The sequence below is a fragment of the Stenella coeruleoalba genome (assembly GCF_951394435.1).
Source record: "Stenella coeruleoalba genome assembly, chromosome: 2".
NCBI classification, from domain to species: domain Eukaryota; kingdom Metazoa; phylum Chordata; class Mammalia; order Artiodactyla; family Delphinidae; genus Stenella; species Stenella coeruleoalba.
The window spans coordinates 93324838-93352800 of record NC_137147.1 but is presented as its reverse complement, the minus strand read 5'-3'; the positions used below and the strand labels follow the sequence as shown (position 1 = coordinate 93352800).

The window sequence follows — 27963 nt, the reverse complement described above, 5'->3', positions numbered from 1 at the left end:
TTCTCTAATTTTTCTGCCACTCTGATTTCCACAGGACTTTAAATTGCTTCCCTTGAGATCAAGCAACACAAGATGGTTTTGGAAGTGCTGAACTCAATGCATTATAACATCATCAGCATGGTGACCGAAGTTGTGCCTGTTGCCAGCATTGCAATCCTGCTGCTCACTGGCTTTCTTCTCTTGGTTTGGAATTATAAAAACACATCCTCAATACCAGGTAACACAGTCATTTAGTTCTGTATCTAAGGAGAGTGTTTCCTTGGGCTTTTCGTCCATGAAAGTAAAGGAAATTTGCAAAACAGCGAAGAGTAAACCTGAGGAGATGGCTGAAGCCCAAGGCATATTAGCAAATGAATTCAGGTGAACATTTTTCTACCAATTATCTGCATATATTAAATGAAAGCATTAAAAAAATCTTAGATAATCCCTTCCAGTCTGATTTTGTTTCGGTACAATAGACTTGGCAAAAGTATCCTTTAAAGTAAATTTAAGATGTGGTGGAACAAGGTAATATTCCAGGTTTTGGATTTTTTTAATTTAAATTCATTCCAGTTTTGGTCTAAAGGTGAAAATGTCTCTGGAATGCTTTCTGTACTCCTTTCTGTCTCCCTCCCACTTTACCTCATCCATGTCCTCTGCCCTCTCCCTTTCTTGAACCTATTCCTTCTCTTTATCCCATTCTTTATTTTTTTTTTATCTTTGGGCATGGTGGTGATGTTGGTGCCACCACAAGGGGTAGATGGGACCTGGACAGTGGATGAAAAATGGGGATCACTATAGTTCCCTTGAAAATCCAAAAAAAATCTTCCACAAGCTCTGTGGACCAATCAAGGGTAGAGTATAATATAATTATCCAGATAATCCCAGTAGAAACAACACCACTCTACACTATCAGATTAACTCAGAACTCCCAGAAATATCAGACGGCTTTGTAGTTTCTTGGAAAATTCCTCACGGCAGGCATGTGTTCCCAGTCCCATAAAAAATTCTGTAAGTCAATCATCTACATATAATGTTATTAGAACAATCCTAAGATTAAGACCCCTTGACCCCAAGACTCCCAAACTTGTTTTGCTTATATAGACATTAACAAAGACTTTCCACTAAGGGCAAAAAGAATACCCTGATAATCTTTTCCACATTAACCCAGCTACTTCAAAGTTAAGGAATAAACCTTGTTTGCCAGATTTGGGTTTAAACATCCAATTTAAATGATTCACCCAAAAACTTAGATTATCTAAATTATCAGCACTGTACTGTCTCAGATAGTTGTGTGAGTTTTGGCTGAACGACTATTTCACTGACAGAATGGAATTAAAGGAGTAAGATACAGAAATGGTATAACTTTACAATAAAGCTCGTAAAACCATTCCAACAAGCTTTTGACGAACTTTTCACCACCACCACTAAAATCAAGCTACCAAGTTTGTTCTCTGATACAAGCAACAGCAACTCCCCTGGCTGCTCACCAGATTCACACTCCTCACAATTCTGTCATTGCCTACGTCAGCAAGGGTGTAAGAGCCACGGCTCTTCACTAAAACCACATCACTAGACTCAGACTCTGGTCTAGACACAGATCAGACACACTGCCTCATTCCTCAGTGCTTAGCTTTATTTTGTCTAATGAGATTTAGCTTAAGATTCTCTTCTTAAACCAAATCCTTTTTGAAGGAAATAAAAAAGAAATGCATGCTTTTTGTTGGGACATTGTCTTTGCAGACCGTGTTTCTCACAGTTAAAAAGATGACACCCAAACCACAGACTAATTCAAACCCACCCATTCCATTGACTGGTGCTTTCAAACCCAAAGTTTTCAGACAAAACTACGCAGCCAGACAGACCTGTCAGCTTGTCACTTGTCCTGGTTTTCATGCCTGTTACAAGAGGGACTGATTGACTTGTATTTGAAACTCATTGACACCATTTAACACAGCAAGAATAGAGTAGACACCTATTTCAGTCCGTTCAGACCGAAATGCTTGAGACCAAATGGAACTGGAGTGGTGTAGACTCTGGACTACTTTTTACTCATGGAGCTGTGAAGAGCATCATGTTAACTTGTGTTGTTGTTTTAATCATTTTGTGTGTGTGATTCACCTATATACATCAGAAGATATAAAAGGACATCCAGATCAAAAGAACAAGAATAGCAGTTAATTTAAAGCAATCGCTCTTTTTGGTGTTGCAGAAATACTGACTGATCTGATGACTTTCCTAGGTCCTGGCTACTTTCTGGGAATTGGACCCCTCATTTCCTACTGCAGGTTCCTCTGGATGGGGAATGGCAGTGCCTGCAATTACTACAACAAGACGTATGGTGAATTCGTGAGAGTCTGGATATATGGAGAGGAAACCCTCATTATTAGCAAGTAAGTCTGTTAATAATCGGGGACATATTTAAAAATCAAGGCTGGAATTTTCATATTAAAAACTAAACAAACTTATTTCGATTTCTTGATGTCTGTTGCTAAAGATGTGTTTTTACTACTTTTTAAATGAAGGATGATGCCTGCAGCTCAGGATCTAGGACAGTGCTTCTCACCCTGGCTGCATATTAAAGTAACCCAAGGAGCTGTTCAAAACCCCAATGCCCAGGCCACAAACCCAACTTTTACAGTCTCCTGGGAAGGAGGGACCTGGGCATCCGTAGTGTTTAGAGGCCCCCAAATGATTGCAACGTGCTACAGAGCTTGAGGAGGAAAAAAGGTAAGAAGCTTCCAGAGTAGAGGGCCTTTCCCTGGGGAAACACCTAAGCAGGTTGGAGGAGTTCTGTCTAATTTTCCTACCCTTAAGTGTAGTTCAGGTGCTGGGAGTGCAAGACTAGACATGGAGGGAAGAATGAAGCACATGAGAAAGGACCAGAGGACCAGGACAGAAATTGCTCTTAGACACTAGGTACTTAGATCACCAGATAAATTCCCAGGAACCCTGACCAGTTGCTGAAATAGGATCCTCCTTACAGTGCAGATAGCATCTGGCAACTGCTGTCTTAATTAGGAAAGTGACCTTAGTGACCCTGACAGGGTCAGGTGCTGATTCATGCTGAGAACATGACAAAACTCACTCTGCCCTTCCCCCAGCTTTCCCAGTTCTTTCCCCTTCCTGTCCTCACAGGCTTTTCTCTGGCTGGAGTCTCTGTGTTCTCCTTAATTGCCTCCCAGCCGCTCAATTTTCTTAAGGGATGAGCTCCCCGCAGGAATAGGACATGTTTGTCCCCATCTTCCCTTGCCTGCTCTTCAGGTCCTTCCAGAACTACCCATACCTCTTAAAAAGACCCCACTGGATGTCAGAAAGCTCTTTCTTTTTCTTTGAATAATATGCCAGGTATTTTCTCTTCTGAAAATTTTGACGTCTGTAGTTATTACACCTGTGTAGAGATTATGGGCCAACTTTTCCAAGCAGCTTAGTTCTGAAGTGGGGGGCTGCAGAACTTTGGAGCACGATGGGGTGGGAGTCAGGCACCAGTGCTGCCACGATTCTGCCTGAGCAACTGGGGGTTATGGGGAGAGATCCACCTGATCACCTGTAGATAAAGTATGCATGATTCCCCAGGCAGAGATGCGCTAAATTATTGAGGTTCTACAGAAGTTATGCATGACACTATATGTCATGTGTATATGTTAGTGTTTGCCATGAATATCAAAAATAGAATGTGAATAGCATCCATAAAGAGGAACTGGCATTTAACATGATAAATAGGATGATATTTGGCCATATGTTAGCAATTAACATAACAGTTAAGGTTATAGAATTTGTATACCTGTTTTAGTCATTCCCGAATTTATAGGAAATTCATTCTTTTTTTCTGTAAATGTACATTTATTTATTAGAATTTATACTAAGCACTGGATGGCCCTAAACTATCATAGAAATTATTGGCTCTCCATTCATTCATTAAATAAATATTGAGAACTTATTATGTACAACAGGTATCATGAACAAATCACTCCCAAATCCCTACCCTTGTAGAGGAATATATTGTTGCAGTATTAATATACCAACAATAAAAGGCTAAAACATAGTATTATCAGTAGGGTGAACAACTGTCTTGGTTTATTTGGAACCAGAGGATTTCCCACGTTGTGGGATTTTTAAGCTGGGAAACCCAGGATGGTTGTCCACACCATTATCAGGTAGATATGGGCTATATGGAAGATGAGGTGGGTGGAGCAACTTCGGGATGGGGAGAAATCAGGATTCCATTTCAGATATTTTGACTTCACTTGCCTAGTACTGCTGAATAGGATATTAAGAAGGAAGTTCTAACCATTCAGACCTTCGACTGTAGTCAGAAACTAGCAAAGGAAGCTGAGAAGGACAACCACACAGAGAAGGGAAAACCAGGAGAGTGTGGAGGTCTGAAAGCCAGGAGAGAATGCCTGTCAGGGAGGATGGAATTGTCAACTCTCCAGATAGTGCCACATGACTGGACAGAGATGTGAGCATTGCATTTAGCACCAGGGAGGTCATGGGTGACCTTGATAAGGGCAGTTTCTATGCAGTGCTGGGAGCAAAAGTCTGACCACTGTAGAGAATGGGGAGAGAAGAATTGGAGGCAGCAGGTACAGACACTCTTTTGCCATAAAGGAGGCAGAGAAATGAAAGGGATGTTTGGTCCAAGGAGCTTTTATTTGTTAAGATACAAGATATTAACCATGTGTGTTTTGATGGGAATGATGAGTTACAGACGAAAGTGTTGATGCAGCACACAAAAGGAGTGTGCCAGGTGAGATGACAAGGGGGTCCAGGTAACAAGTGGATGTGGCCTTGAAAAGGGACACGCAAGTTCATCCACAGTAACAGGAGGGAAGGCTGAATATATGGGCACTGATCCTGGTGGTTGGACTTGCAGAGGTTCCAGTTGCTTCTGTTTTCTCAATAAAATAGGAAATGAAGTCTGTAGTTGAAATAAAGGTGAGAAGTACAACACTGGGGGACAGAGGAGACAGGATATAACGGTCATCCAGGAAAGTGAGAGAGTGACTGCACTTGGGAAATGTAGTAGAATTGCCAGCTGCACTAAGGGCTCACTTGAATTTAACTGAGACCTGCCAGTGTTTGTGTGTGTGTGTGTGTGTGTGTGTGTGTGTGTCCATGTGCATGTATGTTTTTTTCCCTGGCCCCATTCAACTGCCAGGTGCAAACACAGAGTAAGCTAAACTGAGAGCTGGATTTAGCCAGGGTTGAGGTTTTACCAGGCAACTAGGACAAAGTAAGCAGAGGGTCAAGGGACTTGAGGATGCATGGAAGGGAGAGACTCTAATGATCGACAAGAAAATATTTTTCCAACTTTCTAGTATGAAAAGTTCAAATGAACAGGAAAGTTAGAAGAGCAGTCCTCCGCCCTTTTTCCCCATGACCTTGACCTTCTGAAGAGACCACATCAGTTGTCTTACAGGACGTCCCACATTCCAAATCTCTCTCAGTATCTCATTATGGTGTCATTGAACATATTCTTCTATTCCCGGTATTGCTTATAAACTGAACACTAGGTCTATAGGCTCTACTCGATTCAGGTTAATTGTTGCGTAATAATACGTTCCTGTTAGTCCTAGGCACTTCACATTGCATCACATCAAGAGACCAGGGAAGGTGTTCCCATATTAGAGATACTAAATTTGGTCAGCTTAGGGTGGTTACAGTCAGAACTCTCTGTTACAAAGATTCTTTTTCTCTTGCAGTGACCTCAGTATCAAACCTGGGTAAGGATATTAGAGGGCAAAGGACAGGGAAAATGTGGTAGGATTGATGGAGTATAAGTCACAGGCACAGAACAGGTCTACACAAGGCATGTGTTTTTAAATGTTTGGTATCAAATATTCCACTGATTGTCTCCCCCCTATTTCTAGTACTTATCAATCTTGAACCTGACCACAGGTGTGTGAGTTCTTTAAACTCAGAATGGGAGGGTGGCTTTTTCTTTACCACCTAAGGACTTACTTCCTGGCTACTTTTCATTTTGAAGAGACGTTAGGTTTGCCATCTTTGGGGATGTCTTTTGACTTCAGTCATGTTTCAAGAAGAATAATTACCCCAGGGATCAGGCATCTTACACTACCCACTGTTCCTTCTGAGGTTGGGGACTCACACTGTCTCTCCTCAGTGGTAAGAAGTCCTCACTCTCCCAGCCAGTCAGTCAGTCAGTCAGTCAGTCAGTCAATGTAACATCTCCCTCACCTGGTGTTACAGGCCGGCCCGCATTGTGGGAAGATCTCTAATGTTCTCCTGAATATCAGGGGAGCTCTGGGCTGGCAACCCTAGTTCATCACCAACCTTCTCTTCTTCACTTTCCTGATTTACTCCAGTTAGATAAAGCCAGCCTACTTTTGATAAGTGACCTTATTTTAAACTGCTCATCCTTGGTGACACTTTGCTTGCTGTGTGTATCACTTCTGTCTTCCCTACTTTGTTTTTTGCCAAGTCAGAGCCTCTGTCTCAGGATAACTGAGATGTTGGCGCCCCCTAAAGGACAACTGACTTAATCGTTCGCTCTTTATTTGGGTTGAAGTTTTTAATTGACCAGTAATTCCTCAAAACATATGGACAGACCAATGTATTTTATGATATACTCAAAAGCTCTACAGGTCAGAGCAGAAAAATACTATTCTGTTTGTCAACTAATCACTTAAAATTTGTAGATCTGAGTTTGTGAGTAAAGAGTATACAAATTACTTGCTGCTTTGATTACAGAGTGATTTAGGGGACGGTACGAATAGCTAGAATTCTGAAGTCTATTAGTTAATAAGAATTTCAGTCCCTTCTATAGCATGATGTCATATACAGGACAAAATTTTATCTATGTATCAGTCAAATTAATTCCCTGGAATACAAACTGAAGTATCTGGATTTGCGTATTGAAAATACAATAGAAGACATAAAGCCACCCCATCTTTTATCCTGAAGAGACTAACTATCCATTTATCCTTTATGCTCTCAAATGTTAAATTATTTAAATGATCGATTTATACTTCCAATGCCATAGCCTAATTTATAATCAATCTTATTGAAACATCTTCTCAACAAAGTGAGTCTCTCTGCAGAAGAATTCTAAGAATTCTAAGAATTCTTCTGCAGAAGAATTCTAAGAAGACAATATTCTCCTCACACACGGAGGCCCCATGACGTCTTCAGCTAGGATTTTACAACATGTTATAATGCTCATTGCCTTATCGTGCCCCAATTAGAGTAGGATTTGGGGCAGGAAGCAAGACCTGAAGGAGGACATGGGTGGGGAGGGGCTGCCTGCTCCTTCCTAGTTGCTCTGAAGACCCAGCTCAGGCCTTAAGAGCCAGGCCTGGGGGTGGGAATAGACGGCAGAGCAGTGGAAGAGGAACCAGGAAGTTCAAGGAAGCCTGGGTTCCTCGCAAGGTCCCAGGGTTGCCACAGCAAGGGCTATCTAATGGCTCAGCGTGTCCTATGTCCTGGGAGAACTCTGTGACCCTGGAGACCTTGATGAATCATGATGGACGCAGAGCCCCAAGACAGCTGCTGTCACCACCACAGAGAGCCTTCCAGGCCAGCCCAGCCAGCCAAGCCCAGGGCCAGAGGTGCCCAGGAGATGTCCTTCAGTCCTATAATGATACTCCCCTGGAGGGGCCAGGCCTGATTAGGGCCTCTGGGGGACGGGTGGTACAAGGCAGAACTGCTGCTTCCAAACTAAAGAGATAAGACTTCAGGTATTCCAGCAACTTCCGATTATGAGGCTCACTTCTGCATGGGGAGCACTGTCTGGAGAGGGACTGCTTGGAGGCTGGAGGCTCTCAGGAATATGGTGGTGTGGAGGGTTCAGTTTCTTACAGCCTTGTAGCTCTGACAACAGTAATGGGGAGTATTTTAGTGACTTGGAGTTAGATAAGGGGAAATAACGAATAACTCTGTGTGTGTGTGTATGTGTGTGTGTGTGTGTGCGCGTGTGTGTGTTGATCTTTAGTGATGCTCAAACAGAGAGCTAGCAGTAGAAATGTTTCAACGGGAGAAGGAAGTTCTTGTGCTAACACAAGTGCTTATTTAATCTGAATACTAGAAATTATGCATTGCATTTAGATCAACAGGCATTTGGTATGAGAGCCACCTGGTAGGCAAACTCATCACACTGAGTTCTCCTGACCCTCAACAAGTAACTCCAAGGTTTGCTTTCTCTACAGGTCCTCAAGCGTGTTCCACGTAATGAAGCACAGTCACTACACATCCCGATTCGGCAGCAAACTTGGGTTGCAGTGCATCGGCATGCATGAGAAAGGCGTCATATTTAACAATAATCCAGTCCTCTGGAAAGCTGTTAGAACTTACTTTATGAAAGGTATTCAGATGTCTGGCTACATTCTGCTCTTTTGTCTATGAATATGCCTTCTTGAAATCATTTTTAACTTCTGCTGCTTCACAGTTTTGAAACAGTAAGAGCTAACATTCATTATACATGTACTATGTAGTAGGCACTGTTTAAGCCCTTGATAACTTTAATCCCACAGCAACCCCATGTGTTAAATACCCTTATCACCTCCATTTTACAGCTGAGAAAACTGAGGCATAAAGAGTTTAAATAGCTTGCCCAAGTTTCCACCAACAGCAAATGGTAGCACAGGATACAATTCCAGAGCCTACATATTCACCCAACACAAACTCTGTCCTTCTTGTTGACCCACAAACAATTTCATGAATGTGAAGGAGAATTGGCACCCTATATACTTAAGATCACTTCAGTTAAGAACTTAGTATGTCAGCCATATAGTTGATTTAGCATAACCAACATGTTTGCTGAATCATTGGCTGACATCCCAGATATCTTAAAATAGCAATTTGCAAATAAATTACAGAATTTTAGAACTGAGAAGAGTTGTATATGTCATTCCATCCAGACTCTGAGTTTTATACTTAAGGAGTACATTTCTAGAGAGCTTGTGATTTTTCCTCCAGGCAACATAGCCAGGTATGGAGGAGCAGAGACTGGATTACAAACCTCCTTATCTAGTGGTTTCCCCCTTTACTATATATGCTGCTGGAATGGAAGCCTTTGGCTTCAAACTATACATTCATTACCTTACAGTTTTATGGGTCAAAAGTCTGACATGGGTCTCACGGGGCTAAAATCAAGGCACTGGCAAGGCTGTGTTCCTTTCTGGAGCCTCTAGGGAGAAAGTGTTTCCTTGCCTTTTCCAGGTTCTAAAGGCTCCCCATTCCTTTTATACATTTGAAATGTGGTTTATACATTTGAAATGTGGCTTCAAGCTCTTGAACGTAGAGGCAAATCATACATCAGTCTGGGAGTGATAAACAAAGCCAACCCTTCCATGCAAAGGACTGATTCATTGAGGAATCATTTATCTCACTTGTGATTGTGACAGTCACCCAGGAAACAGCATCCTGGCCTTTCATACCTCCAGGTCCCTCCTAAAGTCAGAACATATGCTGCCAACCCAAACTTCCTTTTTACACATGGGTGGAAATGCTTAGACTCTAGGACCACTCACCAGGTTTCCTTTCTTATTTGCAAAGTGTGCCTTCAGGGGCTTCTGCAGCACAGCTGATTTGCTTTGTTTGAGGGCTCTGACTTTAACAGCAAGTCTGAATAAAAAAGACGTAAAAAAGAGAGATTACTCCTAAAGAAAGCTTAGAGCAACCTTGAACAAACAGAGAAAGGAGGACTTTAAGAGTTAAACTCATGTTAGACCACCTACCATTAGGACCACTAGATGCTCAGATGGTCAGGAGCCAAGAAAGAGAGAGATCAGAGCCAGTTCACTCTACCTGGTTTCATTCATTCATTCATCTATTCATTCATTCATTCCTCCTTTTGACAAATATATATCAAGGGCCACCCTGTACTATGGACTTGAAGTACAATGCTAATAGGTTATCACTGTCCCCAGTGTTCCCAGTCCTGTGAAGAAGACTGTTCAACCAACAAAGTTTTGTTTTGTTGTTATGACATTGATTGAGTACAATTAATCTGGATGTAGTTTGAAGAGAAACCAAAATTAAGGATACATTTGGTAGTTTATAAGACTAGGACTTTACACATATGAACTACAATTAAACAGGAAGCACCTTAGATCTAAAAAGTAAGATCCAATTTGAATACTTCTGTAGCAATATTCTGCCACTCATTGAAACATAAAATATCACCCAAGTGAAATCCAAACCTTCTTTAGAGAGAAATGTACATAATATAGAAAATTACTGATTTGTAATTTATGATCACAAATACTAAATGTTTCATTTGCAATCTCACAAATGATTTGTCATAGGTAGAATAAAAGTTTAATTGTGAATCATTTGTTTTAAAAAGATTTGTCATTCATTCATTCATTCATTTTTAATCATAAAAGTGATACTTTCTAGTAGACAATTAGTAGAATATAGAAAAATGAAAAGAATATGAAAATTTCCACCCATTTACTGAATACAAATTTGTCGTCAGTTAAGCTCCAAACATAAAAAGCCAAAATTGCCTGATAGTTTGTGTGCCCTGGAGTTGGAGGCGGCTCACTCTGACGTGTACCCTTCAGCTTTGTCTGGCTCCGGCCTGGTGCGCACGGTGACCGTCTGTGCTGATTCCATCACCAAGCATCTGGACAGGCTGGAGGAGGTCCGCAACGAGTCGGGCTATGTGGATGTGTTGACCCTCGTGCGGTGCATCATGCTGGACACCTCTAACAAGCTCTTCCTGGGGATCCCCTTGAACGGTACTGAAATTTTCACTTTTTAAAAAAATATATTTATTTACTTTTTTTTTTTTTTTTTTGGCTGTGTTGGGTCTTCGTTGCTGTGCGCAGGCTTCCTCTAGCCGTGGCAAGCAGGGGCCACTCTTCATTGTGGTGTACAGGCTTCCCATTGCTGTGGCCTCTCCTGCTGCAGAGCACGGACCCCAGGCACGGAAGCCTCAGCAGCCGTGGCAGGCGGCCTTCAGCAGTTGTGGCCCGTGGAGTCCAGAGCGCAGGCTCAGCAGCTGCAGTGCACCGGCCCAGCCGCTCCGCGGCATGTGGGATCCTCCCGGACCAGGGCTCAAACCCGCATCCCCTGCACCGGCAGGTGGACTCCCAACCATTGCGCCACCAGGGAAGCCCTGAAATTTTCATTCTTATGACTTGACATTCAGCCCTGTATTAAACAGGGCATGAGAAGAAGGATAACGGACTCAAGCAAAGATATGTTCTTTTGCATACTGCTCTTCTTAAAACCCTTCTAAGTATTCCCAAATATTTTTCCTGGTATGTCTGCCTTGTTCACTTATAAGGTCATAAATATCCACAGAAGGGGCCATCTTCTATTTCTTTTGTATCTCTCTTCATTGCTCTAGAAAATAGGATTCTACCCACAGCTGAAACTTAACAGATATGATCATTTGATTTGGTCATAAATATATCCTACCACCAAACCTATGTATTTAACCATTACCAACCATTCTTTTGGGCATGATATAGACATATATATGTGTATATATGTATGTATAGTTATATATATACACACACAAACACATAGACACATTCCATATATCTACACACACACATAAATGTACATACACACCTCTCCCTCAAAGCCACTAAGTATGAAAATTTTGATTCTATATGATGATAAGGGTACTGAGGCTGCTGGAAATGATGATGATAACTAACATAAATTTAGTATCTACTATGTGCCAAGCAGTATAAAAACTTGCTTCACATAAACTTTGTCACTTAGCATTTATAACAATCCTTGTGCAAGATGTCTCACTCAAGAAACTGCTTTCCTCACTATATTACAGAATCAAATATTAAACACATACATGCAACTCTACCGCCAACAAAAGAACAAACATTAATCATGTGGATTCATTCCATTCTGCTGCTGTCAGCTTAATGTAATTTCTCCTGACTTGATTTCTAGCAATGCTCATTGATTCATACATTCATTCAACTAATATTTATTGATTGCCCATTTTATGCCAGACTTAGGTTCTGGGGATAGACCAGTTGGACAAGACGAAGTCCTTGCCTTCAAAGAGTTTACATCCTAGTGGGTATATGGACAGTAAACAACTAACTATATATATTAGGCTATAATATATTAGGCTATAATAAGTGCCTTAGGCTATATATATTAGGCTATAATATATTAGGCTATAATAAGTGCCTTAAATAAACAGGGCTTCCCGGGTGGCGCAGTAGTTGAGAGTCCGCCTGCTGATGCAGGGGACACGGGTTTGTGCCCCGGTCTGGGAGGATCCCACATGCCACGGAGTGGCTGGGCCCGTGAGCCATGGCCACTGAGCCTGCGCGTCCGGAGCCTGTGCTCCGCAATGGCAGAGGCCACAGCAGTGAGAGGCCCGCGTACCTCAAAAAAAAAAAAAAAAAAGTAGAGCAAAGGGCTAGAAAGTGAAGGGGGAGGTCAGTGGGAGGCTGAAGCTCTTGTGGAGAGAAAGGGTGGTCAGGAAGGCCTCTGTGGAGAGGATGTCTGAAAATAGCCCAGATGAAGTGTGACGATGAGCCATGTGCAGATCTGAAGGAAGAACATCACAGGCACAAGAACAAGGCACGAGTTTCACACTTGTCCAAACCAGCTGAGCTATCACACCTGCTCCCTGATTGACCACATTTGGACAAGCAGGCAAGCGATAAGCCCTCCCTTTCTCCGCTCCACTCTCCTCGCCTCATCTCCCCGGCTCTTTAATGATTCCTTACCAGAGTCATAGGAACCCCATCTGATTGACATTAGGATGGGAGCCCCATTCACTCTGAAAGTCACAGCCTCTTGCCTTATCCCCTTTCACACAGGGACTCTGAAAGTCCTGTTTGCCTGTTCCATGTACATCTCTCCTAAGATATGACAGGTACCTATTTTAGAAGTCCCTGCTCTTTGGTTCCCCACTAGCCTTGACTCTTAGGAGGGATCAAGTAAAGGGAATTGTACAGCTCTCTGTTAACTTATGGATGCAGACTGCGGTCTAAGAACCTTCATAACCCATACAGACTTATGTGTATTTCCCTCTGCTCACCGGGTCCTTGTTAAACTCTCATTTGGCCTGAGGGACTCAGTGCACCAAAGAGGAAAGGACATGGCCCTGAGGTCAGACAGAATCGAGCTCCAGCCTAGGGACTTCCTGCCACTCTGGCTGTATGACGTTGGGCAAGCTTCTTCATTTCTATGAACTGCAGTTTCTGCATCTTCATGTCTCTTCCCTTCTCTTGTGTGTAATTTGAAAAAAGCAGGGGTTTTCTTTTCTCTAGTATTCAATTTAATTCAAGAACATCCGTTAAGATCTGACTGTGCACAAGACTCAGGACAAGGCATTGAAGATTCCAAGATGAATTCTACACTCTGGACTGAAATATAAACAGAGTGGGGAGGCTTTTTGCCTTTCCAGGCACCAGAATTGAGGCCATAACAGCATTAATTACTTCTCATTTCAAACGGTCAGGTAAACAGAAGGGAGTTGGAGGCTCAGCCATGGAGAAGCGTGTGAGATTCTAGGCTGTGTCTCTAGCACAAACTTGAAAACTGGCAAATCTCTGGTTAACGTGGCCAGTTTAGATGCCAAGCAGAATAAATTAGTGTTGATTTGTTTAGTGGCATTCCCCTGGCTGAAACACCCAGTGAAGGTGGAACCTTGACCTGCTTAGAGTCCCAGATGGTAGGAAAGTCTACAGGGGATCTTCTCTGAACAGTGTACCATTCTTGGGCTCACATTTTTCCTCATCTGTTCTGATCTTTTTCTGTTTTTCCAGAAAGGGCCATCGTGGTTAAAATCCAGGGTTATTTTGATGCATGGCAAGCTCTCCTTCTCAAACCAGACATCTTCTTTAAGATTTCTTGGCTACGCAGAAAGTATGAAAAGTCTGTGTAAGTAACATATTTTGGAATATTTATTGCTGAGATTGGATTGATCTGTGTTGTGTCTTAGTTATTGCTGGCCTCTTCGGCAAGCTTTCTCCTCTCCAGACCGCAAGGGAGCTGTTAAGTTGCCGGTGAAACACTTCTTACAGCAATTTGGCAGCATGTGGCCAGACCACAGAGGAAAGGAAGACTTTGGCCCAGGGCAGTTTTCCCCTAGGAGGCTGAGAGCTCCATCTCTGGAACTAGGACACTGCTGTGTATTTTGAGTTGAAGAGAAGGGTTGGCTGAACCTATCCTTATCATTAGTCAAAATTCTCTTTGCATGTCTGGAAAAATGGAAACATAAATCATTTTATTGTTGTGTTGCTTCTGAATGAATTTAACTTAATTCAATTTGTCAGAATTGACAGTAGTTGCAAGAGAATTTTTTTCATGATGAACTTTTTTAAGACATGTTGTTTGTTTAGTTATGCATCTTATATCTTGGGGGATCCTAAAACTGTCATTAAATGGCTTTGCTTTGGTGTCAGACTAGTCTAGCAGAAGACTAGACAAATGCCCAATGACCTACTGGATAATCAATGGTTTTCAGAGTGTAAGTAGCCAGCCAGTATACATGCCACCTCTAACCACCAGTGGAAAGCACAGGGGATCTAAAGGTAGACAGACCTGGTTTGTATCCTATCTCTACCACTTAGTAACCAAATGTCCTTGGGAAGTTCTTCAAAGTAAAATATAACATACCCTCCGTGGTGGCAATACAGGTTAATGAGATCCTCTATGTAGGGCAATCAGCACAAAGCATGACACATAGTAGGCAATAAACATGGTAGTTTTCCCCATCCCTCTGTTCATATCTTTCCCAGATGTCCCTGACTATCTTAAATTCTCCATCTCTACAATTTCCCAAAGTTGTTTGAAGAGCTAACTTCATCCTGTTTGCGTGTTTTGAAATTCAGTAGTATTAGTCTCCAGGTAGTCAGCTTGATGTTGCTTTATGTATTTCAAGCGGATGATGAGTATTAGGTGGATGATTTGGACACCTGGTCCTTTAAACATTTCTCTTTGTTTCTACCGGAGTTTATTGTGACTTGAATCGGTAAGATAAATGGTTCATCTCTTCACTGCTGTCAGAATTTGTGGTCGTCTCAAGAGTCTTATTGGTCCGCAGTTAAACTTGGTCATTAGTTTAGCTTCAGTATGGTCAGCAGGCCCATAGAAACTTACTGCATGAGACTGTATAACAGTTTCTCTTTGGTTTCTTTAAAATTATCTCAACAACATTCCCTCTCTATATAAATTTGCCAATGGTTAGTTCACTATGTACTATCTCCTCTGATCTAGAGCAGTAAAAACCTAAAGAAATCTTTTAATCTCCTTCCCCTGCATTCCATTGCAATAATGCTGATACTTTTTTTGAGGCATAATTGACATATAACATTATGTTAGTTTCAGGTGTACAGCCTGATTCAATATTTGAATATATTGAGAAATGTTCATCACAATTAATCTAGTTAACATCTTTTACCATACATAGTTACAAAACTCTTTCCTTGTGATGAGAACTTTTAAGATCTACTCTCTTAGCAACTTTTAAATATGCAATACTGTATATTAACTGTAGACATCATGCTGTACATTACATCGCCGTGATTTATTGATCATATAACTGGAAGGAAGTTTGTACCTTTGACCCCCTTCACACATTTCACACCCAACCTACCCCCAGCACTCATGGCAATCACCAATCTCTTCCTGTAAAACTGAGGTTGGGATTTCTCCTTTTGTTATTGTTTTTTTAAGATCCCACATATAAGAGAGATCATATAGAATTTGTCTTTCATACCAATATTTTAAAAAATATATTTATGTAAAGGTTTCTGGGACATCTACTTCCATCCCTATTTATTCAATTTTATATTTTTCCCTCTTTGAATTCCCAATATTAGCACAGTACTGTTTTCTACTTTTTGTTTTGTCAAATGTAGGTTTTTCAGTCTCAGAATACATTAAATAAGTGTTTGTGGCCTGGACTAGGAACGTAGCCACCATTATTTTCGTACAAACAGAGGAATTCTTGCAATATAATTTGTAAGTCAGAGACTTATTTCCTGTAAACTGACATTTAACTCAATTCTCCTAGTTTTTAATGACATACAAATTCAAATACATACATTTAAGCAGAAGCAAATTTTAACCTGAATAGGAGGAATCCCAGTGGATATTCACAGGCCCCTGATTCTGGCCCAGGGAGGAAGGAGATGCTTAGAAGTGGATGCAGCTCCATCAAGAAATTCTCTAGGAATTCAAAGTCTAGGGGCATTTCAACACATCCCAGGCCATTTGGGAGCCACTGCTTAGGTAGGAATGCTATGAGCATTCTAGCCCACTATTGAATAAATGTAGGAGATACTCAACAAATATTTGCTGAACAAATGGATGGGTAGGTAAATGAATAAACGTGAATATATCCCTGCTGTATGTCTGGAATGGTGAGTGTGTGTGTGTGTTTGTGCGCGCGCCTATAAAGCATACTTACAGAGATAAACAATAGTAGGCATCCTTATTTAGAATGACACAATGAAAATACTACCCTGAAGAATATCTCTCAGAATGTTTAAACATCTTCCTTGAGATGCCCCCCCAAAAAACTTTTGAAGATAGGAGGTATCTTAAAGAATCCTCTGTTACTTTTCCTGTTGAACTGAAGTAAACAGGTCAACAGAGTATTTAAGCGTGTAGGCAACTGTTTCAACAAGAATTTGAAAGAAAGATTTACTGTACATTTAACATAATACAGAATACTGTTCCCTGAGATTGGGGAACAATACAATTATATGTGAATGCATACACTTAAAGACAAAGTCAAAGATAACAGAATTGAGATCTCAAGGTGGCCTTACTGTTCATCTAGCCTGATCCCTTCACTTTAAAAGAGACATAAGACTCAGAGACTTAAACTAGGTTACGTGGAACGACAACAACCTGGACCAGAACCTGACCCTTTGTCGAAGGTGTTCTTCCCTCCTGCACACTGTCAAAAGGCATATGTATATTGATGCAGACAGTCATTCGTTCAACAAATATTTACTTAGTGTTACTATGAGGCAGAAACTGCAAGGTATGAGATAAATATCAGGAAAAATACTTTCTGCCTGTGTAGAAGAGGAACCTCAAACTCAATTGTCTTCGAGACTATGCAGATAAAAGTGGGCTGGGTGGATGTAAGACACAGGAAATGGAGGTGCCCGTGGGAGACTGGAGAGTGCATGCTCCCACTAAAGGCATTCACTGGCTTTGGTTTTTGATGTTTAACTTAAGCACTGTGCTGGCCCAATCAAATAGCAGAAAACATAATTGGATTTAGCCATTTGGTACCAGTTTTCATCCCTTAACTACAGTTACAGCCTTGATTTTGCTACCACTGCCGAGATACATGGGCTAACTCTGGTTCCTTAACATGATATAATATGTAATTTAAGAATATTTGTGAAGAATTAAGTATAAATTCAGTTATTCATGAGCACTAATGGCTTCCACTAAAGCAGATCATTTTACTTTTAAACATGGCAAACAAATCCATTTATCTAGATGTCATATCTGTGTACAAGTAGATAATATTTACACTGTTTTTTCCAGCGAGGAGCTGAAAGAAGAAATGGAAATTCTGGTAGAAAAAAAAAGACGCAGGATTTTCATAGCAGAGAAACTGGAAGACTCAATGGATTTCACCACTGAGTTGATTTTGGCTGAGGTACAGACCTGAACTGACCCTAATTCCCACACAACATACGTGTATGACTGTATCAGTGTCTAAAAATTCTCTCCTGTTAACTGTTGCATGTTTCTGCTTTGACTATATGCTCCAGTATTTCTATAATGCCCAATCCAATAGCCCCCTATTAGACAGTCAGGTAAGATTGAACTTTAAGACTGAAACGTCTGTGTTTCTGCACAATAAAAATAGGAAAACTGGGGAATCCAAAGACACTGAACACATAGATATTTCGTTAAGTTCTTCAGCTTTGAGATGAAGATTATTAATGAAAATGTCCATCATCAGACACAGAGACACATAATTTCTATGATTTCATTTTGTTGAGGTTATTAATCCTTGAGCGCCACCTCCCCTCCTGTTCTGAACCGTTCATTCACGTTGCCAATGTTTCTCCCCGCTTTCAATTGTTCAGAAACGTGGTGACCTGACAAGAGAGAATGTGAACCAGTGCGTATTGGAAATGCTGATTGCAGCACCAGACACCATGTCCGTCTCTGTGTTTTTCATGCTGTTTCTCATTGCAAAGCACCCCCAGGTTGAAGAGGCAATAATGAAGGAAATCCAGACTGTTGTTGGTAAGAATTTATCAAGCAAATAATAGAGATTAGAAAACAATTCCTTCTGAATATCAGCTTCTAGGTCCTAAGAATCTTATGTCAAAATCTTTATTAGAATCCACCCAGAGAACAACAGAGCAAGTCAATGTGTCATATTTTCATTATGCCAAACAGGTTTCTGTGTTTTTCTAATATAAAAAAAAATACACGCTGGCTGGAAAAAAATCCAAATAAGAGAGAGATGTATAAAGCAGAAAGTATTATTTCCTGATCCCTTCCACTCTCCTTCCCATTCCCCAGGGGGAATCACTGTTAATTTTTTTTTTTTTTTTTCTGTACGCGGGCCTCTCACTGTTGTGGCCTCTCCCATTGCAGAGTACAGGCTCTGGACGCACAGGCTCAGCGGCCATGGCTCACGGGCCCAGCCGCTCCGCGGCATGTGGGATCCTCCCGGACCGGGGCACGAACCCATATCCCCCGCATCGGCAGGCGGACCCTCAACCACTGCGCCACCAGGGAAGCCCCACTGTTTATATTTTCATGTGTATTCTTCAAGGTCTTTTTTGATGGGCACATAAACACATATATGCGGTTCTATTTGTCTGTGTGTAAAAAAACATGGGATCATCCACAAGGATTTGCTACCTTATCAGTGACAAAAGGCTTTTGACGGTCCACCCAGGGAAATGGCTATCATTTTCTGCAGTGTTTCTGGGTTTCAAGCAGCCCGTTCTTCCAGGTGGTGGCAGAGGGAGGAGGAAAGGGTGATGATAGCAGAGGCAGGGGAGCGATCAGTTTCCCTCCCCCACCCTCTCCTCCTCTGCAGGAGAGCCTCCAGGTCCCTGCTCAGCTCTTCCCCACTCTGTCCCCTCCCTGCTCTGCCATTGCTTCAGCATCACTCTGCCACTGCTTTGGATATCCCCACCCTTCCCTGGAGACACTGCCACGTTCAGAAGAAGTCAGAATTGCTTTCTGGAGAAAACAGAATGCCTTATTTGGAGTGTGCTTCACATAAGTAATCTCTTTAGGAACACATTTCAGACATATGTGAAGAGGTATCAGTAATGATATAGATTGTTCTTTCTTGACTTTACAGGTCTCTGTGAAACAACCTATTTTGTTCTTAAAAGGCACCATGTATTTTTTAAACTTTTTATCTTATTTATCTTTAAAACCATTTGAGTGCTGCTTGAAACAGATGACAAGGGGAAATTTCATACACGGATTAAATATGTGAAAGGGTTCTGCAGACGCGTTGCCATAGGAGGGCCACTGCCTGGGAAGGTAGATAGCAAGGAGCCAGAATGACATCCAGGTTTCAAATTCTGGAATGTTTTCTCAAGCACCCTTTTCAGGTTATGGGTTCTGTGCCAGGTGCAAGGGCACCGCGGTGAACAAGCCAGTGCCATCCCTGCAGTCCTGGGCTCTCAGTCTCGTGAGAAAAAGAGAATTCAAGAAACAAGCTCAGTGGAGTGAGAGAGAGTCACAGAATGATGGGGGTACAGGCAACACAGGGGAAACTGCTCTTGAGATCATAAACCTTTAATACAATTTCCTTGAGACATGAAAAGTTCTTGTGCCCCTTGATATCCCCCTGACACGACAGTCCTCTTGAAAGATAAAACTGGGACAACCACTAGTACATGTATACTTGTTCCCCCTAGACCCACAGGACTGGTAATTACTTCTAAAAGTATGCCTTTTGTTACCTTCTCCATCATCTGCCCTCTAACTCCCCACCACAGATAAATACACCCATTAGACTCTTGCTGTGTTCGAAAAGCAGTATGTGAGGGGCTGTGTTGTTAAAGTTCTCTAACCAAGTGAGACCACTCCTGAATAACCTAACTGTACAGGAGACAGAGCTGCCTCAGGACCCTGGGTTGACTTTCATTCTGCAAAAACAGTAGCCCATTTCAGGATGCTTTGAAGTTTTGCCAATTCTGAGAGTAATCCAAGCCTCTCTGACCAGTGTCGAGCCAAGCTGAGACATGGAGGTGTCCATCAATCCCCAGCTCACCTGGAGCTGATGAGGCACCCCATTTGTTGTGGTGGAGAGAGGGCGTTCTTGCCACTTTACCACCCAGGTTGTCCTTGATGAGATGAGGAGGAGAGACTAACAGTGATATTTTTCTCTTTTTTAAAAAATTTTCTTTACTTTTTTATACAGAAGGTTTTTATTAGTCATCCATTTCATACACATCAGTGTACACATGTCAATCCCAATCTCCCAATACATCACACCACGACCCGCACCCCCCACTGCTTTCCCCGCTTGGTGTCCATACGTTTCTTCTCTACATCTGCGTCTCAATTTCTGCCCTACAAACCAGTTCATCTGTAGCATTTTTCTAGGTTCCAAATATATGTGTTAATATACGACATTGGTTTTTCTCTTTTTGACTTACTTCACTCTGTATGACAGTCTCTAGATCCATCCACATCTCTACAAATGACCCAATTTCGTTCCTTTTCATGGCTGAGATATATTCCATTGTATATATGTACCACATCTTCTTTATCCATTCATCTGTCGATGGGCATTTAGGTTGCTTCCATGACCTGGCTATTGTAAACAGTGCTGCAATGAACATTGGGGTGCATGTGCCTATTTGAATTACGGTTTTCTCTGGGTATATGCCCAGTAGTGGGATTGCTGGGTCATATGGGAATTCTGCTTATAGTTTTTTAAGGAACCTCCATACTGTTCTCCATAGTGGCTGTATCAATTTACATTCCCACCAAGAGTGCAAGAGGGTTCCATTTTCTCCAAACTCTCTCCAGCATTTGATGTTTGCAGATTCTCTGCTGATGCCCATTCTAACTGGTGTGAGGTGATACCTCATTGTAGTTTTGATTTGCATTTCTCTAATAATTAGTGATGTTGAGCAGCTTTTCATGTGCTTCTTAGCTATCTGTATGTCTTCTTTGGAGAAATGTCTGTTTAGGTCTTCTACCCATTTTTGGATTCGGTTCTTTGTTTTTTTTTTAATATTGAGCTGCATCAACTGTTTATATATTTTGGAGATTAATCCTTTGTCCGTTGATTCATTTGCAAATATTTTCTCCCATTCTGAGGGTTGCCTTTTTGTCTTGTTTACGGCTTCCTTTGCTGTGCAAAAGCTTTTAAGTTTCATTAGGTCCCATTTGTTTATTTCTGTTTTTATTTCCATTACCCAAGGAAGTGAATCAAAAAGATCTTGCTGTGATTTATGTCAAAGAGTGTTCTTCCTATGTTTTCCTCTAGGAGTTTTATAATGTCCGGTCTTACATTTAGGTCTTTAATATATTTTGAGTTTATTTTTTTGTATGGTGTTAAGGATTGTTCTAATTTCATTCATTTACATGTAGCTGTCCAGTTGTCCCAGCACCACTTATTGAAGAGACTGTCTTTTCTCCATTGTATATCCTAGCCTCCTTTGTCATAGATTACTTGACCATAGGTGTGTGGGTTTATCTCTGGGCTTTCTATCTTCTTCCACTGATCTATGTTTCAGTTTCTGTGCCAGTACCATATTGTCTTGATTACTATAGCTGTGTAGTATAGTCTGAAGTCAGGGAGTCTGATTCCTCCAGCTCCATTTTTTTCCTTCAAGACTGCTTTGGCTATTCAGGGTCTTCTGTGTCTCGATACAAATTTTAAGATTTTTTTTGTTCTAGTTCTGTAAAAAATGCCATTGGTAATTTGAGAGGGATTGCATTGAATCTGTAGATTGCTTTCGGTAGTACAGTCATTTTCACAACATTGATTCTTCAAATCCAAGAACATGGTATATCTCTCCATCTGTCGGTATCATCTTTAATTTCTTTCATCCGTGTCTTATAGTTATCTGCATACAGGTCTTTTGTCTCCCTAGATACGTTTATTCCTAGGTATTTTATTCCTTTTGTTGCAATGGTAACTGGGAGTGTTTCCTTAATTTTTCTTTCAGATTTTTCAACATTAGTGTATAGGAATGCAAGAGATTTCTGCACACTAATTTTGTATCCTCCAACTTTACCAAATTCATTGATTACCTCTAGTAGTTCTCTGCTGGCATCTTTAGGATTCTCTATATATAGTATCATATCATCTGCAAACAGTGACAGTTTTACTTCTTCTTTTCCAATTTGTATTCCTTTCACTTCTTTTTCTTCTCTGATTGAAATGGCTAGGACTTCCAAAACTATGTTGAATACTAGTGGTGAGAGTGGACATCCTTGTCTTGTTTCTTATCTTAGAAGAAATGCTTTCAGTTTTTCACCATTGAGAATGATGTTTGCTGTGGGTTTGTCATATATTGTCTTTATTATGTTGAGGTAGGTGCCCTCTATGCCCACTTTCTGGAGAGTTTTTATCATAAATGCTGTTGAATTTTGTCCAAAGCTTTTACTGCATCTATTGAGAAGATCATATGGCTTTTATTCTTCAATTTGTTAATATGCTGTATCACATTGATTGATTTGAGTATATTGAAGAATCTTTGCATCCCTGGGATAAATCCCACTTGATCATGGTGTATGATCCTTTTAATGTGCTGCTGGATTCTGTTTGCTAGTATTTTCTTGAGGATTTTTGCATGTATATTCATCAGTGATATTGGTCTATAATTTTTTTGTAGTATCTTTGTCTGGTTTTGGTATCAGGGTGATGATGCCCTCATAGAATGGGTTTGGGAGTGTTCCTTCCTCTGCAATTTTTTGGAAGAGTTTGAGAAGGATGAGTGTTAGCTCTTCTCTAAATGTTTGATAGAGTTCATCTGTGAAGCCATCTGGTCCTGGACTTTTGTTTGTTGGAAGATTTTTAATCACAGTTTCAATTTCATTACTTGTGATTGGTCTGTTCATATTTTCTATTTCTTCCTGGTCCAATCTTGGAAGGCTATACCTTTCTAAGCATTTGTCCATTTCTTCCAGGTTGTCCATTTTATTGGCATAGAGTTGCTTGTAGTAGTCTCTTAGGATGCTTTGTATTTCTGCGGTGTCTGTTTTAACTTCTCCTTTTTCATTTCTAATTTTATTGGTTTGAGTTCTCTCCCTCCTTCTCTTGGTGAGTCTGGCTAATGGTTTATCAATTTTGTTTATCCTCTCAAGGAACCAGCTTTTAGTTTTATTCATCTTTGCTATTGTTTTCTTTGTTTCTATTTCATTTATTTCTGCTTTGATCTTTATGATTTCTTTCCTTCTGATAACTTTGGGTTTTGTTTGTTCTTCTTTCTCTAGTTCCTTTAGCTGTAAGGTTAGATTGTTTACTTGAGATTTTTCTTGTTTCTTGACGTAGGTTTATATTGCTATAAACTTTCCTCTAAAACTGCTTTGCTGCATCCCATAGGTTTTGGATCATCCTGTTTTCATTTTCATTTGTCTCTAGGTATTTTTTGATTTCCTGTTTGATTTCTTCAGTGATCTCTTGGTTATTTAGTAACGTACTGTTTAGCCTCCATGTGTTTCTGTTTTTTACCTTTTTTTCCCTGTAATTGATTTCTAATCACATAGCGTTGTGGTCAGAAAAGATGCTCGATATGATTTCAATTTTCTTAAATTTGCTGAGGCTTGATTTGTGACCCAAGATGTGACCTATCCTGGAGAATGTTCTGTGTGCACTTGAGGAGAAAGTGTAATCTGCTGTTTTTGGATGGAATGTCCTATAAATATCAATTAAATCTATCTGGTCTATTACGTCAATTAACACTTGTGTTTCCTTATTAATTTTTTGTCTGGATGATCTGTCCATTGGTGTAAGTGAGGTGTTAAAGTCCCCCACTCTTATTGTGTTAATGTCGATTTCCTATTTTATAGCTGTTAGCAGTTGCCTTATGTATTGAGGTGCTCCTATGTTGGGTGCATACATATTTATAATTGTTATACCTTCTTCTTGGATTGTTTCCTAGATCATTATGTAGTGTCCTTCCTTGTCTCTTGTAACATTCTTTACTTTAAAGTGTATTTTATCTGATATGAGTATTGCTCCTGCAGCTTTATTTCATTTCCATTTGCATGGAATATCTTTTTCCATCCCCTCACTTTCAGTCTGACTGTGTCCCTAGGTCTGAAATGGGACTTTTTAGACAGCACATATATGCGGCTTGCTTTTCTATCCATTCAGCAACCCTGTTTGTTTCGGGTGGAGCATTTAATCCATTCACGTTTAAGGTAATTATTGATATGTATGTTCCTATGACTATTTTCTTAATTGTTTTGGGTTTGTTTTTGTACGTTTTTCTTCTCTTGTATTTCCCACTTAGAGAAGTTCCTTTAGCATTTGTTCTAGAGCTGGTTTGGTGATGCTGAATTCTCTTAGCTTTTGTTTGCCTGTGAAGCTTTTGATTTCTCCATCGAATCTGAATGAGATCCTTTGTGGGTCGAGTAATCTTGATTGTAGGTTCTTCCCTCTCATCACTTTAAGTATATCATGCCACTCCCTTCTGGCTTGTAAAGTTTCTGCTGAGAAATCAGCTGTTAACCTTATGGGGGTTCCCTTGTATGTTATTTGTCAATTTTCCCTTGCTGCTTTCAATAATTTTTCTTTGTCTTTAATTTTTGCCAGTTTGATTACTATGTGTCTTGGCGTGTTTCTCCTTGGGTTTATCCTGTATGGGACTCTATGCACTTCCTGGACGTGGGCTGCTATTTCCTTTCCCATGTTAGGGAAGTTTTCGACTATAACCTCTTCAAATATTTTCTCGGGTCCTTTCTCTCTCTCTTCTCCTTCTGAGACCCCTATAATGCGAATGTTGTTGTGTTTAATGTTGTCCCAGAGGTCTCTTAGGCTGTCTTCATTTCTTTTCATTCATTTTCTTTATTCTGTTCCGCAGCAGTGAATTCCACCATTTTGTCTTCCAGGTCACTTATCCGTTCTTCTGCCTCAGTTATTCTGCTATTGATTCCTTCTAGTGTACTTTTCATCTCAGTTATTGTATTGTTCATCTCTGTTTGTTTGTTCTTTAATTCTTCTAGATCTTTGTTAAACTCTTCTTGCATCTTCTTGATCTTTGCCTCCATTCTTTTTCCAAGGTCCTGGATCATCTTCACTATCATTATTCTGAATTCTTTTTCTGGAAGGTTGCCTATCTCCACTTCATTTAGTTGCTTTTCTGGGGTTTTACCTTGCTCCTTCATCTGGTACATAGCCCTCTGCCTTTTCATCTTGTCTATCTTTCTGTGAATGTGGTTTTTGTTCCACAGGCTGCAGGATTGTAGGTCTTCTTGCTTCTGCTGTCTGCCCTGTGGTGGATGAGGCTATCTAAGAGGCTTGTGCAAGTTTCCTGATGGGAGAGACTGGTGGTGGGTAGCTATCAGTGATATTTTCTGACAGATGACTGCACTGGATACCAGAAGAGAAAATTTCTGTGAACATCATTAATCTCACCATCTCACCTGACTAGAGGAGAAATGAACGTCTTCTAGAATTCAGAGTAGGGGACAAAACTCAAGAACCACACAGGTGGCAATAAATGTTTGAAGCAGATTAGGTTGCTCTACATGATGCTGCAGAGAGGAAGTTCCTCTAAAGGGCTCATCAGCCACCCACCCTCAGCTAACTATTGTCATGTGGGGATGTGAGTCCAATGTAACCTGTTTTTTAATTTCTATACAAATCCAGACATTTGTATGAAATCTCTCAGATGTTAAGATAATTGACTTCAAATCTGAATTTTCATAAGACACTCTGTGGACCAAACATAAAATATTTTACAATTATATATATAAATTTTTTCAACCAAGACCGAACTGACCTATAACTATACTGATCTGAAACTATGAGTTTTATGCCCATCACATGTTGAAACTAACATGACCTACTTTGTCCTTTTTATCTGATCCCACAGCTGAAAGAGAAATAAGGATTGATGATATGCAAAAACTAAAAGTGGTAGAAAACTTTATTTATGAGAGCATGCGGTACCAGCCTGTCGTGGACCTGGTCATGCGCAAAGCCTTAGAGGATGATGTCATCGATGGCTACCCAGTGAAAAAGGGGACTAACATTATCCTGAATATTGGAAGAATGCATAGACTCGAGTTTTTCCCCAAGCCCAATGAATTTACTCTTGAAAACTTTGCCAAGAATGTAAGAGCCCTTCCTTAAAACTGTGTGTGCCACTCTTGAAAATGTCAACTCTTAAGTCCTCTCTGTTTCTGTGTTTGCACCATGTATGTTTCATTCTATTTACTCATTCTCTTCACACCTCACCAGGAAAACACATTTCCCCTAGCTTGGAACATGGCTACCATGTCTGTCCTCAAGGCAAGGAGGCTGGCTCTCCAGCTCTCAGAAATGTCTTCATGGAGGTACACAATAGGTCAAAAGGTGAACAATTCAGGCCCTTAATTTGCTTAAAATGAGGCAAATTTTCTTTAACCAACCCATTTAAACTTAACTTTTCCATTTAAACTTATCACCTTGTCACCATGTAGATTCAGCCGTAGCATCATCTAAGTCAAGGAAATCCACTTCTGCTTCAGATGGAAATCAAGTGAGAAGAAAAGATTTGGTTTTGGCAGTGGGCCTTTGGTTTCTCAAATGGCCCCACAAGCACTAGGCCTCATTCTATATACGACTTTGTAATTACAAGAGCCTCAGCTTCTTCTTTTTCTGTAACTGAGGTGTACTGGAGATTCTGCCTCCATTATGTCAATTCTAGGCAATGACTTTTTTAACCTGAATTATCCTGATAGTTCCCTCTGTGTCCCCTTTTTCCATTTGCATATGGAAATATGATCTTAGTTAAACCAGTTGTCTAATTCATTCCATTTCTAGATAAGCAACCCACGCCATGTTGGCAATTGGTCAAAAATAACTTACTGAGCGTGTATTAAGTGCCAGGCACTATGTGAGTCCAAATGGGGACAAGACAGGCAGAGGTGTCCCATTAAATATTTGTATAACTAAATATATTTAGATCCTTGGCACTAATAGACAGGGAATCCACACCTTTGCCTAAATTTGTCCTTGTCATCATGTTATATGCCCTGGCACAAAAACAATCTTTGCCTCAATGACTGGCAGAACAGCAGTAAAGCCATGGTCTTCCCACAGAGCTAGCTGAGTATTTACATGAAAAGCAAAACAGGGAATTGTTTGAAGTTGTGTCCGTAACACAAAGGGTGAATCAAACTGGAGGGAGAAAGAGGCTTATCTGAGTTACAGTCATTCCTCTCCGTGAAGGAGCAGTATGGCCAAGTCGCCGAAACCGAGCATTCTGACTCACAGTGTTTTCAGGGTGAATCAAACAGATATGCATGACTCTAGCCTTTACTTCTCAGGCTAATTGTCTGATCATTTTCCTAGGTTCCTTACAGGTACTTTCAGCCATTTGGCTTTGGGCCCCGGGCCTGTGCGGGAAAATACATTGCCATGGTGATGATGAAGGTCATCCTGGTCACACTTCTGAGACGCTTCCACATGCAGACATTGCATGGTCAATGTGTTGAAAAGATGCAGAAGAAAAATGACTTATCTTTGCAACCAGATGAGACCAGCGACCTGCTAGGAATGATTTTCATCCCAAGAAATTCAGACAAGTGCCTCGACCACTAAAAAAGTTTGGTCAGTCCCTGCCCTGGAGCATTTCTCAACAGTATTCCACATGGAAACCACCCACCTTTGCCAGGTAGTCCTCCTCCCATGAACAACCGTGGCCTCTGGCCTTTTATACACTTACCTCCTGTGGGGTGTTAGCGAGCCAGGAGACACCGGTCATCTGGGCGCATCCAAACCAGAAACCAGACTGCAGGAGAAAATACGGAGGCCAAGATTTGTGCAGGAAACTGCAGCCCTAAAGGCCCATTCCACAAAACGTGCTTTGGGAAAGACAAGCCATCAGCAAGACT

General features: G+C 40.9%; 1 protein-coding gene and 1 long non-coding RNA gene across 3 annotated transcripts in view; one reads left to right on the top strand and one right to left on the bottom strand.

Moving 5' to 3' along the window:
- Window positions 1-27963, bottom strand: part of LOC307182876 — a 259239-nt gene that overhangs the window by 132469 nt on the left and 98807 nt on the right. For both annotated transcript variants that reach the window (XR_013827281.1, XR_013827282.1), the window contains exons 2-3: window positions 27795-27860; window positions 9471-9564 (exon numbers count right to left, since the gene is read on the bottom strand). This is a non-coding gene — a long non-coding RNA (uncharacterized lncRNA). The remainder of the gene's footprint in view (window positions 1-9470; window positions 9565-27794; window positions 27861-27963) is intronic.
- Window positions 41-27836, top strand: LOC307182875 (aromatase-like). The gene is made up of 9 exons (XM_079914528.1): window positions 41-217; window positions 2222-2372; window positions 8148-8302; window positions 10509-10685; window positions 13707-13821; window positions 17455-17569; window positions 18006-18168; window positions 25959-26200; window positions 27422-27836. The coding sequence occupies exons 1-9, from the start codon at window positions 73-75 to the stop codon at window positions 27668-27670; spliced, it is 1512 nt and encodes a 503-aa protein (XP_079770654.1). The 5' UTR covers window positions 41-72; the 3' UTR covers window positions 27671-27836.